This window comes from Manihot esculenta, chromosome 9, assembly GCF_001659605.2.
Source record: "Manihot esculenta cultivar AM560-2 chromosome 9, M.esculenta_v8, whole genome shotgun sequence".
Classification (NCBI taxonomy): Eukaryota; Viridiplantae; Streptophyta; class Magnoliopsida; order Malpighiales; family Euphorbiaceae; genus Manihot; species Manihot esculenta.
Genome location: NC_035169.2, coordinates 3,065,165 through 3,087,227, shown reverse-complemented (window position 1 = coordinate 3,087,227; position 22,063 = coordinate 3,065,165). Strand labels below are relative to the sequence as shown.

The 22,063-nt window shown below is 34.9% G+C and overlaps 1 protein-coding gene across 1 annotated transcript; it reads left to right on the top strand.

Annotated features, from left to right (window-relative positions):
* The first annotated feature begins 6,017 nt into the window (after positions 1 to 6,017).
* LOC122721242 lies at positions 6,018 to 6,800 on the top strand. Its single transcript, XM_043959853.1, has 2 exons — positions 6,018 to 6,071; positions 6,273 to 6,800. The coding sequence occupies exons 1-2, from the start codon at positions 6,018 to 6,020 to the stop codon at positions 6,783 to 6,785; spliced, it is 567 nt and encodes a 188-aa protein (XP_043815788.1). The 3' UTR covers positions 6,786 to 6,800.
* The last annotated feature ends 15,263 nt before the right edge of the window (positions 6,801 to 22,063 follow it).

Below are 22,063 nucleotides of genomic sequence, written 5' to 3'. Positions count from 1 at the left end.
TTTGTAGACATTGTGTATATTAATTTTTATATAATATTGACTATGTTTAGAATGAAATTAAAGGCGGTTATATAAATTTTAAATTAAAAAATTAAATTAATGTGTGAACCTAAACATCAAAATATAAAATTATCAAAAATTTAAATGGCTTTAAAATTAATTCTTTATATTATTTTTATAAAATAGTATTGATTACTAATACTTTTATTCTTATATCTATTTATTGTAATATTAAAAAAATAAATTTTATATCGATTTAATATTTTTATGAATACTAATTGTTAAAAATTATTAGCATGAATTATTTATTGCTGAAAGTTTTAGCCATAAACTCAAGTATTGATATTATAAAATTAATATTTTATAGGAAGTTTTGAATTTTAGTCGGTTTTTATAATAAAATTTAATTTGAATTTAAATAGTAATTTGATATAATTAACTAATTAAATTAAATATTTATAAAAAATAATAAAATACAATAAATTTATAAGTTATTGTTTTCAAATAGGATCATATAACAAGAACCTGATAAATGAGTAATACTTTTTCATATGAGAAAAAGAAAGATTAGGACACTTTAAATACCCGGTTCATCATCAAGATTCACTCTCCTCTAGATATATTGAATCTCAGCGTAAAGTTACCGTAATAAGATACAGTTCAGTGTAAACAAAATCACGTGACATATTATATTATCTAAAAAAGAAATATCTCTTCTCTCTCTTGAAATGGCCGGAATCATACATATCATTGTAGAGGACCTGATAAAGGTGAAGGAAAAAATAAACGCGTAGCAAAACATGTCCTAGTCAGTTGAAGAGAGCCATGGCCAAGCAGAAAGTAAGGTTTGGTCCTGCAGATAAAGTGATTGGATTCTTTCAAAATGACCCAGTGATCATCAAGATGCTTCTAAATAGATATGAAGTAAGGCGAGTATGGGTGGATATAGATAGTTCCATTAACCTTCTCATCTAAAATGTTTTTAACAAGTTAGGCTTAGATAAAACAATCTTGTTAAAGTTTTCTATCTACTAGTAGGATTAGGAGATAAGATTGTGACAGTAGTAGGCACCATCAACCTTCCCCTAATTGTTGGATGATGAAAAATATAGGCGAGAGTTGTATGTAAAGTTTGCGATGATAGATATCCCATTTGCATACTATGTGATACTGGCCGCCTAGTTCTAAACTGCCACGGTATTGTTATTAATATGGATGCTATGCGTCTTAAGTTACCAGCTCCAGGAGGATAGCCATGGTCTGAGGTAGCCCGAGATTGGCCAAAGAATATTACGGATAGGGGTGAGCAGTATTTGGTTCAAACCGAAAAAATCGACCGAACCAAATTAATTTGAAAATTCAATTTGTTTTTTTATTCATTTCAGTTTGGTTCGGTTTTTAATTTCAAAAATTTCAGTTATTTCGGTTCGGTTTGGTTTTGATCATAAAAAATCAAAAAAATCGAACCGAACAGATTTAGTGATAATAATATGTTATTTTCAATAATATAGAAAAATTAAATCATATTAAGATTAAAATATTTTAATTAAATTTTAAAATATTAAAAATAAAGTTTAAAAAATAAAAAATTTATTAAAAATCGAAACTGATCAAACTAAATTGAATCGAATTGAATCATACCGATTCGGTTTGATTCGATTTCTGACCAAAATCAGTTCGATTCGGTTTTCATAAATTCTAAAATTTCAATTTTTGATGTATTCGGTTTGATTCAGTTTTGAATCGAACAGACCGAATGCTCACCCCTAATTACAGACACCCTGCAAAAAGCCTTGAGAAAGCCACAGTACCCATTGACTTGCTAGAGAAGCCAGAATCTCACATAAAAATAGAGCTAGCAGACCCGATAGAAGAGGTCCAATTACATAAGAATCAAAAAGTACGGTTCGGTACTGCGTTAACCGATGAAACAAAGACTCATTTAATAAAGTTGCTAAAGTGCCGAGTAACCATTTTCGTTTGGTCTCCAAAAGATGTAATAGGGGTGGATCTGGCTCTCACTACTCATAAGCTGTCAAATCAGTCCAACAAAAGAAAAGAAAATTTGCACCAAAGAGGCCGTAGGTGATCAAATAAGAGATCGGCAAACTATTAAGTGTAGGATTAATAAAGAAAGTCCAGTATCCCATGTGGCTCATCAATGTGGTCTTAATGAAGAAGGCTAACGACAAATGGAAAATGTGCGTGGATTTTACTGATCTGAATAAAGCGTGTCCAAAAGATCATTATCCATTGTCGTCTTGATCATAACAGATGAATGAGTTTTCTGCTATAAGATTATGCCATTTGGATTAAAAAACGCAGGGCGACTTACCAAAGGCTGATGTTAGACATTTTGAAAAAAAATGGCGGGTCAACAGTTAAAATGTACTGATTCTTAGAAGACCATCCAAAAGATATCCATAAAGTTTTTGACGTACTAGACAAGGCATGTATGAAACTGAACCCTAAAAAGTATATTTTCAGGGACAAATCTGAAAAGTTTTTGGGTATATAATCTCAGAAAGAGGCATAATTATTGTTAAAAATTATTAGCATAAATTATTTATTGTGAAAAAGTTTTAGCCACAAACTCAAATATTCATCATTGTAAAATTAATATTTTTAATGATTACAATGAATTTAATTTCAATTTAAATTGAAAATTAATATAGTTAACTAATTAAATATTTTTAAATAGCAATAAAATATAATAAACTTTGACAGATGTCGAATTCATTAATTAAAACTTATCTCCCTTCTCTGGATTCAATATGAATTTGTAGATAGGGTAGGTGAGTATTAGTCCCCACAGAGATTTTAACCACGTTTAATTTAGATGACTAGTTGAATAAGAATAACAGTTTAAAACAAAAAACAAAAAGAGAAAAGAAAAAAATTTTATTTGAAGAAATTGATTTTATTTTGGGTAAGGCAAAAAAACTTAAAACAAAAATAAACAATGCAATTAAGATGGTGAAATAAATAATTAAATTAAATTTAGCTGAAAGTAATCAAATTGAGAAATTTGGGCGTTGACCATTGATTAGAAAAATAATTCATAATTTATTATCTATTGTTTGGTTATAGTGGCAATTCTACCAATTCTTCTTTATGATTAAATTAATCCATTTCGCGCTTAAATTAATTTTTAGTTAACTAACAACTCCAACACGCGTGTAGATTTAATTAGTTAACTGTTTTAAGAGGGAAGAACTCAAACTTAATCAATAATAACACGCGAATTATTTAAATTAAATATACTAATTCTTTAATATAAAGAAATATGCTAATTGCTATATTTGTTATTAATTCAATTAAACAATTGCAAATTTAATTGGGCTAATTAGTAATATGTTGTTTCTTAAGAGATTCAATAACAGATTCAATGGACCCTTGAATTTCTAAGAGAACAACAATCGATGTGGTATTTCTCGAAAACAAAAGTTAATAGAAAATGAAAATAATAGGAAGAGAATTTAAGCACATTGATATAGGACTATTTAGACTCCGTCAGGAGTTTTTAACCAATATCGTTTGCCTAAGACGAAATAGGAGAAAAGATAAACTGAAAGGCTAAAAAGTCTTATTGAAATTCCTTAAAGATTGAAAAGTGAGTTTCTAATAGCCAAGGGATGCTATTTATAATAGAAATAAAATCCTAATATGCAAAAATAATCCTAATCCTAATAGGAGTCTAAAATCCTAATAGCCAAGGGAGGCTATTTACAATAGAAATAAAATCCTAATATGCAAAAATATTCCTAATCCTAATAGGAGTCTAACTGTTCCATATCACACATAATCTCACAATTTGAATAAAACCTCAATTTGAATTAACCTTCAACTGAAAAGAATTGTTTAGCCTCTAAGGGACATGATAAAATTACCAAAACTAAAGAGAAGAAGAAGGGGGCGGCAAGGAGGTGGCCGAATTTGAGAGGGGGACAAGAAAAAGAGAAAAATATGATGTCTAGGTTAATTTATGGATAGCCTTTATATAGGTTTTTCCCCAACAAAATAATGTATATTCACAATTTAAAATAAACTCTTACTTCTATTTTATTCCTATACCAATCTGATTGTGTTTGCTCCAATTTAAGTTGATCTTATTCTTGTACAACTGAAAAAATTAGGCTGAAAAAATTGAGCTGAAGTTGCATTTGTTGAAATCTGGAGCTGTCTATCGCTCTAAGGCTGTAATCCTCAGTCCAAAAATCTTTTGATTAAGCCTCTTCTCGTTCTTTTTCTTAACTTCGCTAAAAAATCTGTACAAAATCAAATTTCAAGGAAAAAATTAATTATTTATATTAAAATCATAGTAAAATTATGAAATTTAATAAGGAAAAAGTGGTGAGTTTTGCGACTCATCGAACTTATAATTATTAAATGTAGTTTTGGCAATCTAAATAATAATAGCTTATTATTTATACTTATATCTTAAATTCTAAAACTACAATTTATAGACATATTGATTCTAAGTGATGCATTTTAGTGAGAAATAAGGTCCCGATACCCAAAGGTGTTCGGCTTTAGGGCCGAAAGATCGAAAACTCTTAGATCTCGGCATCCAAAATGCTAAATGGGTGTCGAGACCTTAAAATTTCGGCCTCGAGGCTAATATCAACACGAGGTCTCAGCCTTAGAATTGAAACCAAACGTGACAACCACGGGGTTGAAGGCTTCGGCCTACTAGGCTGAAATCAAAATAGACGACATTGTTCAAATCACGTAAAAGTCATACGACAATTAGGACTCTAAATCACATACGAGTAAAAATGTCCTCAAAGTAAAATTCTACAATTTAGGACTAAAATAGATTTCAGAAAAGAATTCTAGTTCTACCAAGAATCAACCAGCTTTAGACCTATAAAAAAGACACTCATATATGTTAAACACTCTTTTAATCAAACTATTCTTCATACCTTTTATTTTAAAATTTTTTTATTAAATCACTTATTGATCTAAGTATCACAAAAGTTATCCACAATTAACCATCCCGTATTTATTTATTTTGGAAATTTATATCCGACATTATATCTGCTGAGAAGATCAGAATACTATCACTAAAAAGTGTTATTGATATTAAATTAATCAATTTCACGCTTAAATTAATTTCTATTTAACTAACAACTCCAACACGGTAGATTTAATTAGTTAACTGTTTTAAGAGAGAAGAATTCAAACTTGATCAATAATAACACGCGAATTATTTAAATTAAATCTATTAATTCTTTAATATAAAGGAATATGCTAATTGCTATTTGTTATTAATCCAATTAAACAATTACAAATTTAATTGGGTTAATTAGTAATATGTTGTTTCTTAAGAGATTTAATAGACCCCTTGAATTTCTAAGAGGACAACAATCGATGTGGTATTTCTTGAAAATAGAAGTTAATAGAAAATGAAAATAATAGGAAGAGAATTTAAGTACATAATCTCACAATTTGAATAAAACCTCAATTTGAATTAACTTTCAACTGAAAAGAATTATTTAGCCTCTAAGGGATATGATAAAATTACCAAAACTAAAGAGAAGAAGAAGGGGGCGGCAAGGAGGTGGCCAAATGTGAGAAGGGACAAGAAAAAGAGAAAAATATGATGGCTAGGTTAATTTGTGGATAGACTTTATATAGGTTTTTCCCGAACAAAATAATAAATATTTACAATTTAAAATAAACTCTTACTTCTATTTTATCCCTATACTAATCTGATTGTGTTTGCTCCAATTTAAAGTTGATCTTATCCTTGTACAAATGAAAAAATTGGGCTGAAAAAATTGAGCTGAAGTTGCATTTGTTGAAATTTGGAGCTGTCTAGTGCCCTAAGGCTGTAATTCTCAGTCCAAAAATCTTTTGATTAAGCTTCTTCTTGTTTCCTTTTCTCAACTCCCGCTCAAAAATGTTAGATAAGTTAATTATTTTACTGCAATTATTTAGTTCCAGTATTTTGTTTCTTAGTCAAAGTTATAGTCCTATTTTATAGGAATTTGGTTGATAGTGTTCTGTAGAACATGGTCACGTTGCAGCAGTTTTTTATTTCTGTTAAGATTATATCTTTGCTCTTTGTAAGCCTATATAAGGGTTGTCATCTTGCTTAATAACAGATTTGTACATTGAGCATCTCTTCTCTCTTTTATTTTTCTAATTCTTGGCAAATTATCAGTGGTATCAGAGCCAGGTTAAAAGAGAGAAAAAAGAGCAGTAGCTGTATTTGTTTCAGCAGTAGCTGTATTTGTTTCATGGCTACAGAAACAAATTTTGTGCAGGCAGCAATTCCACGCTTTAATGGTCACTATGATCATTGGAGCATGTTGATTGAGAATTTCCTGCGATCAAAAGAATACTGGACAATCGTCGAAAACGGAATCGAAGCACCAGCAGCAGGTGAAACTTTGACGGATGCCCAGAAAACAGAGATTGAAGCGAAAAAGCTGAAAGATTTAAAGGCGAAAAATTATCTCTTTCAAGCTATTGAACGTTCCATATTGGAAACTATTCTTTGTAAAGAAACTTCCAAGGATATATGGGATTCGATGAAGAAGAAGTATCAAGGCACAGCTAGAGTGAAACGTGCCCAGCTTCAAGCTTTGAGGAGAGACTTTGAAACGTTGCAGATGAATGATGGTGAATCTGTGACTAGCTATTGCTCTAGAACCATGGAGATATGTAACAAGATGCGATTCCACGGTGAGAAGATGGATGATGTAACCATTGTGGAGAAGATTTTACGCTCTTTAACACCGAAGTACGACTATGTTGTGTGCTCTATTGAAGAGTAAAAAGATATAGATACAATGTCCCTCGACGAATTGCAAAGCTCTTTATTGGTGCATGAGCAAAAGATTAGCCGAAGTTCAAACATTGAACAGCAAGCTTTGAAAGCTTCTACCTCTATTCCTTCCTCAAATTCAAGAGGTAGGGGTAGAGGGAGAGGAAGAGGAAGAGGGAGAGGAGGTCGAGGCAATGGAAGGAATTCTAAAGGTGATGAGCAAAACAAAGGTAATGATCAACATTACGACAAATCCAAAATTGAGTGTTACAGGTGTCATAATTATGGTCACTATCGTTCCGAATGTCGTACCAAGCTGCCCAAGGATACTGAAAAGGGGGAGAAATCAAATTATGCAGAAAATGATGAAGGAGAAACTCTTTTGATGGCTGTTCAAACAAATGATACACCCGACTCCGATATTTGGTATGTTGATACCGGTTGCAGTAATCACATGTGTGGAAGTAAGTTTCTTTTGCTTTTCTAAATGAAAATTTTCAATCTACAGTAAGTTTTGGTGATTTATCTTCTGTAGATGTGAAGGGGAAGGGTGACATTAAAATTAGAACCAAGAATGGTTTTGTAGAAAAAATTGCTAATGTGTTTTATGTTCCTAGTTTGAAAAGCAATTTGTTAAGTGCTGGACAGTTGCAAGAAAAGGGTTATATAATCACTATTCAAAATGGAACTTGTGAGATATATGATCCTTCTAGAGGAGCCATTGCTATTATTCCAATGAACTCAAAAAGATTGTTCCCTTTGAAAGTTGAAAGTGTTCAATCTTGTTTTATTGCTGAAGTGAAAGATACTTGCTGGTTGTGGCATTTTCGTTATGGCCATTTGAGTTTCAATGGATTAAGAACTCTTCATCAGAAAAATATGGTAAATGGACTTCCACGAATCGATGCTCCATCAAAAATTTGTGAAGAATGTGTTGTTGGTAAACAACCTCGTTCTCAATTCCCTCAAGGAAAGTCATGGAGAGCAAAAGATGTTTTGGAGCTGATTCATTCCGACATTTGCGGACCAATAAAACCATTTTCGAATGGAGGTAAAAGATATCTAATTACTTTCATTGATGATTATAGTCGGAAAACATGGGTTTATTTTTTACAGGCAAAGTCTGAAACTTTTGGAATTTTTAAAAGTTTCAAGGCACGTGTGGAGAAAGAAAGTGGAAAAGCAATTAAATCTCTTCGCACGGATCGTGGTGGTGAGTACTGCTCAAAAGAATTTGAGAATTTTTGTGCAGGTCAAGGGATCCGTAAAGAGCTTACCACTGCTTATACACCGCAGCAAAACGGTGTTTCCGAAAGAAAGAACAGAACCATCCTTAACATGGTGAGATGCTTGCTTGCTAGGGGAGGAATTCCAAAGACTTTTTGGCCTGAAGCTGTACTTTGGAGTGTTCATTTACTAAACAGAAGTCCCACTTTTGCTGTCCAAAATATGACGCCGGAAGAAGCATGGAGCGGCAGAAAACCGGATGTGGATTATTTTAAAATTTTTGGTTGCATAGCATATGCACATATCCCAAATGAAAAAAGAAAAAAACTTGATGACAAAAGTGAGAAGTGCATTTTTTTGGGTGTGAGTGAGACATCCAAAGCTTTTAAATTGTTCAATCCATTGACAAATCAGATTGTGACTAGCAGAGATGTGGTTTTTGATGAGGAAAACATTTGGGATTGGAATGGGCAGCAGCCAACTCCAATTATTCTTGATGATGAAGTTGAAAAAGAGGAGAAACCAACTAAAATTTCAGAAAATAATGTTCCCAGAGATGAAGAAAGTTCAGTAACTTCTGAAATTCAGTCACCAACAAGTGAGGTAGCAGCAGCAGTTTCTGCTCAATCTTCTCTCCGTACACGAAAAAGGCCTGCTTGGATGAAAGATTATGAGGTAATGGAAGTGAATTACAATGAAGAATCTATCACTCACTTTGCCTTGTATGCAGATTGTGATCCTACAACATTTGAAAGTGCTGTCAAAGAATCAAAATGGAAGGAGGCAATGGATGCAGAAATTGAAGCCATTGAAAGAAATGATACTTGGCAACTTTGTGACCTTCCGAAAGGGAATAAAACCATTGGTGTAAAGTGGGTTTTCAAGACAAAATTGAAGGAAAATGGTTAAGTTGACAAGTATAAAGCGCGGTTGGTGGCAAAGGGATACAAGCAAGAGTATGGGGTTGATTACACTGAAATTTTTGCTCCAGTTGCACGACATGATACAATTCGTTTGGTGGTAGCAATGGCAGCACAAAATTCTTGGCCTATTTTTCAATTGGACGTTAAATCAGCTTTTTTGCACGGTAAATTGGAAGAACAGGTATTTATTGATCAACCCCCTGGTTATATTAAAATTGGACATGAGCATAAGGTCTATAAATTGAAAAAAGCTCTATATGGATTAAAACAAGCCCCAAGGGCTTGGTATAGTCGCATCGAAACGTATTTTATGAAAAATAGTTTCCAAAAATGTCCATATGAGCATTCTCTTTTTGTTAAAATTGGGAATGAGGGCCAAATGCTTATTGTTTGCTTGTATGTAGACGATCTTATATTTACCGGAAATGACAGTGGGATGTTTGAAAAATTCAAAAAATCTATGATGGCTGAATTTGAGATGTCAGACCTTGGAAAGATGCATTACTTTCTAGGCTTAGAGGTAGTACAATCAAAGATGGGATTTTTTGTTTGTCAAAAGAAATATGTGAGAGAAATTTTGGATAAATTTCAGATGAAGGATTGTAATCCTGCATCCACACCAACTGAATTTGGTTTAAAGCTTCACAAAGATCTTGAAGGGAAAAAGGTGGATAGCACTCTTTATAGACAAATTGTTGGCAGCCTCATGTACTTAACCGGAACAAGGCCGGATATAATGTATGCTGTAAGTCTTATTAGCAGATTTATGGAGAGTCCAACTGAAATGCACTTGCTTGCCGCCAAGAGAATTCTTCGTTACTTGCAAGGGACGAAGGATTTCGGTTTGTTTTTTAAAGCTAATGAAAAGTCAGAATTAATTGGCTTTACAGATAGTGATTATGCAGGAGACCAAGACAGCAGAAGGAGCACTTCAGGATATATTTTTATGCTTGGAACAGGACCTGTTTCATGGTCTTCTAAGAAGCAGCCAATTGTCACTTTGTCCAGTACAGAAGCGGAATTTGTCGCTGCTACGTCTTGTGCTTGTCAAGCCATTTGGCTAAGGAGAATTCTTGAAGAATTGCAGCTTAAACAAGAAGGAGCTACCACAATTTTCTGTGACAATAGTTCAGCAATAAAATTGTCCAAAAATCCAGTACTTCATGGAAGGAGCAAGCATATTGATGTGAAGTATTATTTTTTGAGAGATTTGTGTAATGAAGGAAAAATTGAATTGAAGTACTGTCCAAGTGAGGAGCAGCTTGCTGACATATTTACAAAGTCTCTCAAGCTACATTCTTTCCTGAATTTGAGAAGTCTGATGGGTGTTTGCAGCAGAGAAGATGCAAAGCTTTAAACTGAAACTTGTTGAATTTTTGAGTTTTCAGTTTAAGGGAGGGATTGTTAGATAAGTTAATTATTTTACTGCAATTATTTAGTTCCAGTATTTTGTTTCTTAGACAAAGTTATAGTCCTATTTTATAGGAATTTGGTTGATAGTGTTCTGTAGAACATGGTCACGTTGCAGCAGTTTTTTATTTCTGTTAAGATTATATCTTTGCTCTTTGTAAGCCTATATAAGGGTTGTCATCTTGCTTAATAACAGATCTGTACATTGAGCATCTCTTCTCTCTTTTATTTTTCTAATTCTTGGCAAATTATCAAAAAATCTGTACAAAATCAAATTTTAAGTAAAAAATTAATTATTTATATTAAAATCACAGTAAAATCATGAAATTTAATAAGAAAAAAGCGGTGAGTTCTGCGACTCATCGAACTTATAATTATTAAATGTAGTTTTGGCAATCTAAATAATAATAGCTTATTATTTATACTTATATCTTAAATTCTAAAACTACCATTTATAGACATATTGATTCTAAGCGATGCATTTTAGTGAGAAATAAGGTCCCGATACCCAAAGGTGTTAGGCTTTAGGGCCGAAAGATCGAAAACTCTTAGATCTCGACATCCAAAATGCTAAATAGATGTCGAGACCTCAAAATTTCGACCTCGAGGCTAATATCAACATGAGGTCTCAGACTTAGAATTGAAACCAAACGTGACAACCACGAAGTCGAAGGCTTCAGCCTACTAGGCCAAAATCCAAATAGACGATATTGTTCAAATCACGTGAAAGTCGTACGACAATTAAAACTCTAAATCATATACGAGTAAAAATATCCTCAAAATAAAATTTTATAATTTAGCAGGACCAAAATAGATTTCATAAAAGAATCCTACTTTTATCAAGAATCATTCAGCTTTAGACCTATAAAAAAGACACTTCATGTACGTTAAATACTCTTTTAATCAAACTATTCTCTATTCCTTTTATTTTGAAATTTCTATAAATCACCTACTGACTTAAATATCACAAAAGTTACCCACAAATCTATACCCGACATTATATCCGCCGAGAAGATCAGAATACCATCACTAAAAACTAAAAACAATTATTGATATTAATTACACTATATTTTACATATATTTTAGGACAAATCTATACATGAATTTACTTGAATTTATTTTTTACTAAGTATAAAATCAATCTTTATTCATATTATTTACATAAAAGCTGAAACATGATAAAATCAAGACTTTTTTATTTTTTTAAAAAATTAAATAATTTTAAATTTTGTATATTAAATTAAATTTTAGCAGATTTATCAAATGAATATAAAACGTTGGATATAAAACTTAAAAAAAAAAAAAAAGTGTTTCTCTAACATATTTTAAGAGAGCAATTATTAAAAGTGTAAAATAAATTGATAATAATTAATAATATTTGCTATAAGGTTAATATAAAAATTTAAATAAAGTTACATAAATATTTGTTATTAAATTTTTTTTATAACAACTCCTTTTATTATTGAGAAAAAACTCAAATTTGATTCGAAATCCTATACTATCTCTTATTGCATTAGAGTTATTTATTTCATTTTTTTTTAGTTTCATAAATTATTTTGCTTTTTTAAAAAAATCATTAGTTTTTCCCTTTTATAAATTAAATGTATAATTTTTTTTTTATCAGTAAAAAGTTAAATTTTTAATTTTTATTTTACAATATATAGACAAACAATCCTATTTGTTTAATAAAGCCGATAATGAATAGCTCAGTTATATTGAAAAGTGATATCTTAAACATTATACAATACAAATTACATAATGATTTTGTGAATAATGCTGTAAGCGAAAATGAGAAAATGAGCTTCATTAATAAGATTACATTCATGTGGACAACGACTAATTTTTATTTGCAAACATTAAACTTAATTTTGCTTTATAAACTTTACTTAACTAGCTATTTAAATTTAAAACAGTAATTCTTATTAGAATATATTAGTTGTCTATATACATGTATAATATAGATAAATTTTTCTTTAGTCAATTGAGTATTTTTATATATTTTACTTATAATTTAAAGGTTCTGTCATTCAATTTATTATTAAATATTAAAAATTAATTATTAAAAATCATTAACGACCCTTTTATTTAGTTGTTAAATCGTTGTTAGAGATTTTATCATTAAATTTTTTTAATAAAAATATCATATATTAATTATTAATACTAATTATTAATTATTAATACTAATTACAACAATTTGATTGTAATAACTATAAATTTATTTTTTATTAATAATAATTAATGCGGTGATAAAAAAATTTTAATAACAACAATAAAAGTTGTTATAATTTAAATAAAAAATTATTACTTTCTTGTATAATAAATTTAAAATATAATAATAATTAAAAATAATTAAATATTAATAATAATTAAATAAATAATATTTTCAATAAAAATGCAAAATTCAATTTATATTATTGTAAATTAATTTACAATGATCTATAAATCATATTATTTGTTAATTTATAGTAATTTTAGATGATATCTCTTTTTTTTATATATAAAATTTAAAAAATGTATATGCATTTCAAAAAAATATATATATATATTTTCACTTTAATGAATTACATTATTAAATATTATATACGATTCACTAAATAATCGTTAAAAGTTTTAAAATTTTATTTCATATGTCAAATTCATATTATTAAATAAATATTTATTTAATTAATTTAAAAAATATATTTTTATTTTATTATTATAAAAATATTATTATGATATAGAAAAATTTATTATTTAATTATTGTAATATAAAAAAATTTATTAATTGATTTCTCTTTTAAAAAATAAAAAAGCAATTTTTAAATTTTAAAAAATATACTAATTAATTATTTTATTAATTTAAATTATTAAATATTTTACCATTTAGTACCTATAATATTAAAAATTTATTAATTAGTTTTTCAATTTTATAAAAATATCTATTAATCCATCTATATTGAAGTCATTTTAAATTTTTTTTAAGCAAAATTTACTATTTAATTTTTGTGATATAGAATAACATAATTTTATAAAAAATTTACTAATTAATTTATTCATTTTAGAACATTTAAAATTTTTTTATAAAACTAAAAAATTAAAATTGATGGAGAGATTAATTAGTGAATTTTTTAAAATTAGGAATGTTTTAATATATTTTTTAAAATCAATAAATTAATTCATCAATAATAATTTTTATTTTATAATATTTAGCAGCTAAAAATAATGTAAGGATTAACCAATAGATTTTGTAAAACCTCAGAAAACTTTTAATGTATTTCTTAAAAATAAACGAACTAATAAATTTTTTTTATATAACAATAATCAAATAATAATTTTTTGTTATAATGTCATGTACTGTATAAATATAATTTATTAATATTTTTATGTATAACCATTTATAAAATTATTTGTATTATTATTTTACTATCAAATATTATATTTTAAAAAATTATATTATTTCTTACCATTATGTAAAATTTTATACTTATTTTTATATAATCAATTTTTGAGAAAACAAAAAAAAAAATCATGAAGGAATATTAAATGTACCCTAAATTAGCCGTTATTTTTTATCATTAAAACTATATTTGTTATAGTGTAATATTTTTTATAAAACAAATAAAGTCTTAATTTTTATATTAACTTCATTTCAAGGATTTGGTGTCAAACGAATATATATATATATATATATTATTTTGCCAGCAATTCTCATAAGAAATAATAATCAATGCATAAATAGAAAAAATAAAACTTGAAAAAAGAAGTATATAAATGGTAGATATAATTGGTAAAATTACTGAGAATTTGCCATGAAGAGTCCAAAAAATTACTTTAAAATATAAAAGTGAATTATTTTTTGTTCTTATATTTTATCAAAATTGACTATTTAATTTTTTATTTCTATGTTATTCGATTAAAATAAATTTTTATATTATTTATTTTTTTTAAATTGACTATTTAGTAAAAAACTTAAACGAGTCGAGTTTTTACCAAATTTAGTATCGAATAATTCATGAACAGTTCAATTTATGTATATATATAATGATTTTTAGTTTAAAACTAATATGTTTAAGAGTTAATGGGCAAAAAAATCTTGTAATTTTGATTTCATTGTAATTACACCCTATACTTTTTTTTGTCAATTAAATCCTAACCTTTAAAATTGTTCCAATTATACCCTATCATTATTTGTATAGTTAAAAACTAACAAAATTGCCACATCACTCGCTATGTCAATACCACATCAGCAAATTTCACAATGAAATTGATAATTGATGATCTGAGATCCAATAGAATAGGGTTTTACAAGGGTTTTTGTATTACAGAATAAGACCTAAACTTTCTGGGGAGGGGATTCCCCTTATATCTATTTCGCTATGCTTACTGGTGACGTGTAAAGGCCTCTCCATGATTGGGACACGCGTCTCTGACATACAGATTCAGGCGTACGAGGGTATCAGCCGCCTGCTCCATGCGTAACGGCCTCTGATTCTCCCCATGCGTACGCTCGAGCGGATCTGCCAGGCTGTCTGAGTATGGCTCTGGATACTGGGCTGGGCCGAGAGTCGGGCCGGACGCTGAGCCCGAGAGGAGAGGGCCTGCTGGTTGTGGGCTGGGCCGATCTGAGTGAAGAAGCTTGTTCGAGCCCAGTCTTGAAGGTTGAATGGGCCAGGCTTGTGGTGTATATCAAGTGCGTGGGCCTCTACGTTATGGGCCTTTGGCTGTGGTCAAGCCCCTGGTCCGGGGTAAAGAAATCCAGCAGTCATCAATTGCCCCTTCACCTTCTCGGTAGTTATTGCTCCAACTGCCGAGGGGGTGAACACCAAGAACCATTATAACTGCGTTTGTTCGTGTTCAGGTGCCTTAATAACATCCTTTCATCTTTCTGTCGTTGCGCAGTTTCTGAATCCTATCTGCTCTTTCCCCTTTCTGGCTTTTCTCTATTCTTCGTGTTCTTTGCTGTCTTTGCTTTCCTGTCATCGTTTTCTGGACATGTCCTTTCTTTCCTTTTCCATGAATATCTCTTAAGATTCTGACATCCTTGGCTTAGAGTCTAACATAACTCTGTCCTGTGCCTAGGCCTCAAGCTCTGGGTATATATCAACGCTAGCTTTTCTTCATTCTCAAACCCTCTGTTGGAACAAGAGGTTCTTCTTTTCCGTTTCTCTGTCTGCCTTTTTCCTTCAGCGAGATTGTTCTGTTTTATCTGCAAAGGATCCATTTGACGCCTTCTTCAAACGGGATGAGGTGAGCTTGAGTTTGTATTGCTTTGTTGCCCCAGAGGTTTGCTTTAATCTTGCTTTTATCATCTTGATGGAGAATTGTTTCTGACTTGTCTTTGTTTTGAAACTTTTTGCAGGACCTGAGGCAAGAATGGGTCAGTTCAAAATTCTTGAAAATTTTATGTTACCTCTAAGGAGTCTGAACGGTGCTTCGGAGATCCTTCTGGTAGGGCGGCCGATGGGTGGGACCATTCGGCAAGCTGCTGAGACTGCTTTATCTAGGTCGTCTGGCCGGCCTCCTCCTCTGCTTGTTGTCCGGGCTCCAAAGAGGTTCTGGGCTGTTGAGGGGTTTGTTCTAACTTTGCCTTTTTTTGTAGAGAAAAAAGAAATTTCCTCGATGCCCCTGTTATCTTCTTTTGATATAAATGGAAGTGGCGAGGAAGATCAGCTTATTGTTTCCTTCAGTGTGGGGTGTTTGCGTTATGAGGGACTGAGATCAGCTGCACTCAGTCAAATCTCCGGCGATTTCTTCGAATATATGCTTCGTGATCTCTTCGGGGTCGTAACCCGAAGACTTATGTTTTTCACGTGTGACGTGCGGTCAGCATATAATATCTGAGCTTGTTTGAATGTACCGTGCGTCACCTATAGGGGAACAGTGAGAAATGCTTATGGAAATCAACTTGTTTAGTTCCCCTATAATAACGAGACAGAGCTCATTCGACCTGCAGAGCTCATTTTCCGTACTAGAATAGTTCCCGGAATTGAAACTAAGATAGTGGGGTAGACGATAGTGATGTAAACGTAGATGATGATGTATGTGGTTATGTAAATCCTTTAAGGATAGTCTTTCATCCCGTAGTGTAGGCCTTTGTAACGTGCTGTAATATACTTTTCTTTTAATGAAATTCTTGTTCTTCTCTCATATTCAAGCTGTTCTTCCTTTATCATGAAGTGTTTGGACTATTTGCTTCGTAATTTCCCCCGCAGGATCCACTGTATTGTTTTTCCTTTCTTGCTCCTTGCTCCTTAGTTGATCTGGGCTAGAACCCATTTAGCTGACTGATCTTTTTGGTTTACTTTTCCGAGCTGAACTAGCCGAGCTGTGAGCTCTGTCTTTACTTAACGGATTGAGCCTTGAGTCTCCTTAGCCGACTGAACTCTCGAGTTGTGTTTCCCGAGCTGTGCTAACCGACCTGTGAGCTCTTGTTTTTAGTCGATGAGCCGAGCTCCGGGCCTACTTAACCAACTGGGCGGTCGGTTTGCTTTTCCGAGCTGGACTAACCGTCCTGTAAGCTCGGTCGTTACTTGATGGATTGAGCTTTGAGCCTCCTTTAGCCGGCCGAGCTCTCAAGTTATGTTTTCCGAGCTGAACTAATCCGACCTGTGAGCTCGGTTTTTAATCCTTGAGCTGAACTCTGAGCTCTCGGCTCTGTATGATTCCGCGGTGCCCTTATCGCCTCTTTCCGATCTCGCAGCCTTTGTTCAATAACGATAAGTCAAATCTTATAACTTTTTAAGCGATGAGCAAGTCTGACCTTTATCATGCTCCCATTTGCTTGTACTTTTGAGTCTTTTCATGAGTTGCCCCTCTGTTTCCTTGGTATTTACCATGGAGGTGGTGAAGTGGTGAATTTTGCAGGTTGAGTTGTTCTTGCGGGCTAAGTTGCTCTGACTGACGAGTTGGGCTTGTATTATGTAGATGGCGAATGGGCTTTTGATTGATGGGTTGTAATCTCGGATCTGGCTCTTGACGGATGTGGAGAAGCCCAGCGATCACCTTTTTGCCCCTTTACCTTCTCACTGGTTATCTAACCGTTGAGAGGGTAAACTTCGAGAGTAATTAATGATCGCGCCGCTCCAAGACAAAACTGTTCAGATCAACGTTCCGTCTCATTATTGCCTTTCATCTCGAATTCCTTCTGTCTTCTTGAAGAAACTAGCTCTTTTCTGCTCTCTGTCTTCCTGCAACTCCTTCTGCTTTTTTTTTTCACCCTATTGCACTTTCAGGTACGCTTCCTTGTTCTTCCATGGCCAGTTCAAAGCTTCCTGATGTTGTTAACCTTGAATCGCATATTACTCCCTCCAACATAACTAAGTATATCTCCCAGAGACTTTTAGATGCTCCGTTGTATTTTATTCGAGCACCTCTTCCAAATGAAAGGATAGTCCTTCCTTACCCTCCCCCTCCGGGTTTGGTGGATCCCCAAGAGGGTCGTCGTATAGTGTTTTTCTTGAAGCAGAGAGAATTCGGTCTGCCGTTTCCTTTTACCCCTTTCTTTATTGAGGTCTTCGACTACTTCGGGGTAACTCCTCGGATGTTATCTCCAAACTCCATTTTGTTCATGTCTTGTTTTGAGTCTATCTGCCTTAGTTGGGGTTTTTCTCCCACGGCCTGTCTGTTTGTTACTTTTTTCCGTCTGGTTAGGGCGGTTCAAAATTTCTATTACTTTTCCCCCCGTAGTGGGTTGTCTCTTTTCACGGGCTACAAGGACTCCATAAAGGGATGGATGGAGAACTTCCTTGTGGCGGAGTTGAAATTAGGGTCCACCCGAACGTGGGAGGTGGATCTAAGTTGGGGGGAGATCTTTCCGGGTTGCAACGAGCTGCCCAATTGAGTCTTATTGAGCAGGTAGGGCTGCTTCGACTGACTTCCATTGATAGGAAGTATGACGTCGAGAAGTGTATGTTTGTGTCCAATCTTAGGGATATCTGGGACACGGGTATAGTACTTTGTCCAGCTATTCTGTTTCTTCTTTGCTCAGAATATCAAGAAGTATGCTGACTCTTTATAATTTCGTGTTTTTTGCAGCTTCTGAGGTAAAAATGGATGACATCAAGTTCCCCAAGAACTTTGTCCTGTCTCGGGATACTATGCATGCAATTTTCGACGCTTTTTCAGCTGGGCGTTCAGTGTCTGAGGCTGCTGCGGAGGTGGTTCAAGCTGCTTCCTCCAAGAAAGTTAGCCGACCTCCTGCCAAAGCTTCTTCTCGAGCTTCTAAGCCGAGCTCTCGCAGCACCAAGTCGTCTCGGCTATCTAGCCGGGGTGGATCGAGCTCAACTTCGAAGCCTGCCGAAGGGTCTAGATCCGCTCCAGCCTCCTCAGAGGTCGTGAGGGAAGCCTCCCTAGCTATTGTGGAGCAGACCCAAGTTGCTGAACAAGTGGAGCAGGGTGTTGCCCGTTCTCCTGGGGGGGTGTCAGGGGGAAAATCTAAATCCCTTGTTACTGAAGACAAGGAGGCCTCTAGGACAGGGATGGAGATCATCCTCCTAGATGACCAAATCTCAGAGGTTTCTGCTCAAGATGCCCCTGCCCCTGTAAGGACTGAGCCTGAGGGATCTGAGGGCATTTCATCAAAGACCGGGGACAAGCGTCCAGCCCCCTCCGGAACGTCTGCTCCATCTCCTGCTCGGAAGAAGTCCAGGGCTGCTGCAGGATCTTCTCCCGCTCTTCCTCCCATTGGGAAGGAGAAAGGTGTTTCTGCTATGCCTTCGTTGTCTCCTACTGACAATGTTCTGAATGCGTCAGGCATTACCTCCGAGTCTCCGGCCAGTGCTGTGGCCGAACTTCTCCGGGAGCGAATGTTTGGTGGAATCACAGAGGCCTCGGATCCACGCCTTCTTGCCCTGACTGGTCTCTTAGCTAGCTCTACCAAGGAGCAAGCATCCTTCCGATCTCGCTCTCGTGAAGAGCTCGAATCCACGATCAGGGAAATGCTTCTGATGGTAAATTACTTTTTTCACTTCTTTTCAATTTGCTTTGTTTCCTTTTCCTGACAGTTGTTCTTCCGTACTAGGTGACGGGCCTCTTTATGGAGGTGGATGTCCGTGATCGCTCCTTCTAGGAGTCTGTAGACCGTCGGATTGAGGAGGCACGTCTGGAGGAGAACTTATCTGCAACCAATGACGCGAGGGGTAATCTGGTAGCCGCTCGGGAGCAGATCCAGTCCCTCCAGGTGGAGTTGCGTTCTGCGCTGGAGGCCCTTAAAAAGGCTGATGAGAAGGCTACTGAGTCAGCGGAGCATACCAAGTCTTTAGAAGCAGAGCTGTCAGAGACTCGCAGGGTTCTCAAAATGTCTGATGAGAGGGTAGCTGCGGTGGAGGTTCGTTGTAAAGAAGTTTTGCAGCAGCTGTCCTCTATGACGAAGGCCCTTAGCGAAAGGGATGAGGCCGTAAGCCAAAAAGCTGAGGTCCAGCGTCAGTACGAGGCCTTAAAGGCTGATTTTGAAGAGCTTCAAGTCCAGCTGAAGGAAATGAAGGCTCAGAAGGAAATGGCCCTAGCCCGGGTGGAGGTCCTTGAGAAGGAATTGAGTACGAGCTCTGATCGTATTAGAGACCTGGCTTCATCGGCTGAAGAGCTCAAGCTTCGTCATCAACAGCTCAACCATGAAGTCAGGGCCCTGGAACGTAGGTGTTTAGTCCTGCTCAAGGTAGTGAAACATGTTGAGGACAAGGCCCAGCTAAAGCGTGAGCAATGTATAGCGGAGTATCAGGAGTCTGACGAGCTGAGAGGGAAGATCGAGCAGGCCTGTGAGGCTCACCTTCAGAACTACAAAGACTCTTTTGAGTTTAAGGAATTTGTAGCTGAGGCCTGTGAAGAACATCTCAATGAATATAAAGCTTCTGGTGAAATGAAATTGGCTATTCTTGAGAAAGCCTTCCGTATGTATGTAACCGGCTACAATCGCGGTTTAAGAGAAGCTAGACATGCTCTTGATACTCCTTTGGCCGAGCTTCGTAAGCCCGAAGTGGACTCAGATGGCGAGCCAGTGTTATATGGGGAGGATGATTTCCCTATGCCCCGAGGAGATTGCCGGAGGGTCGGAAGCCGGCCAGTTGGGTCTTCCTCAGAGGAATCCGAGCTAGAGGGGGAGGAAGATGACCCTGACTCTGAGAAGGAGGACCTTCACCTTGGGTCAGAGGTTGCCCCTATTGTTAATGTTGAGAGCTCTGATCCAAAGGATACCGAGCTTCCTTCAGATGTGGCTGTAAATAGAAATAATGTAGGCGAGGATATTCCTACTAATGTAAGTCCTTTAAGGACTATTTATCCTCCCACCTCGTCAGAAAGATAAATTATAATATCTATTTTAATGAAATATCAGTTTTCCTTTAAGGACTACTCTTGTTCCTCATATATCTTGGAATTTATCTCTACTTTTCATATTTGTAATGTATACTACGTATTCTCACTCATAAGCTCTGAATTGATCTTAAGTTGCGAGCTCAGCTCTTAGCTAATAGTCTGAGAGATCAAATCTCATACCTTTTTAATGGCGACTAGCATGTCCGCTTTTTGCTTTTAGTCCTTTCTTCTTGGTTGTGAATTTGGATGTTTGTTCCAGATAAACTGATTTGGGCTTTGAGTATAGCCTTTTTCTCCTTCATTTATCCTTTTGAAGGTTTCTTCATTTATGAGTCTTTTTATGGAGGGAGCTCGGCCTTTTTCTTTGGCCTTCACACCTTGATCTTTTGAGGATATAAGTCTATCCGAGCTGGGAGCTCGATCTTGAGCCTTCGAGAATATAGGTCTATCCGAGCTGGGAGCTCGATCTTTGAGCTTTCAGGAATATAGGTCTATCCGAGCTGGGAGCTCGGCCTTGAGCTTTCAGGAATATAGGTCTATCTGAGCTGGGAGCTCGGCCTTTTGCTCTATAACCAAACTTTTAGCGCTAGCATCTATTTCGAGGTCGGCGCTTCTTGGCTATTGTGTCCCGAACCTCTTCAGGAGGTCGGAACCTAATTTTCCCTTGGTAGCTCTGGGCTCCCTTTTTTTTTTTTTTTGAGGTCGGAACTGTATTTTATAAGTTGTCCCTGCATATGATATGGAAATTTTCATTTTGGGAGGCTCTTGAGTCCTTCACCAACTATTTTTGTTTTGTTTTTTCCGGAAGTTCTCAGGGGGTCCCGGTCTTCATGCTCCGGGAGGCATCTTTAAGATCCTCACCGGCCGTTCCGGGGTGACCTCGGGGCCCCGCCGGCTGTTTTTTGTTTTGTTTTCCCGGGAGTTCTAGGGGATCCCGGTCTTCATGCTCCGGGAGGCATCTTTAAGATCCTCACCGGCTGTTCCGGGGTGACCTCGGGGCCCCGCCGGCTGTTTTTTTTGTTTTGTTTTCCCGGGAGTTCTAGGGGATCCCGGTATTCATGCTCCGGGAGGCATCTTTAAGATCCTCACCGGCCATTCCGGGGTGACCTCGGGGCCCCGCCGGCTGTTTTTGATACCTTCTTTGAGGTTTTGCACAAGATTCAGGCTCATTGGCCTTACTGTCGCTTCGTTATCTCAGCTGGCTTTGTGCCTAACTGAGGTCTTATTTTAAGGGATCTTTTTGAGCCCTGTTCTTTCTTTTTCACGGCGGAATGTTATTCATAAAGATAATCACATTGTATAAACAATTTTTATTCACTCGTATTTGTCAAAATATAATGTTTTTCTTTACAAATATTTCAAGGGAAATACCTTTTTAGGTGCTGGATGTTCCAAGCATGGGGCTCGGGGTTTCCTTGCATATCCTCGATTCGGTATATCT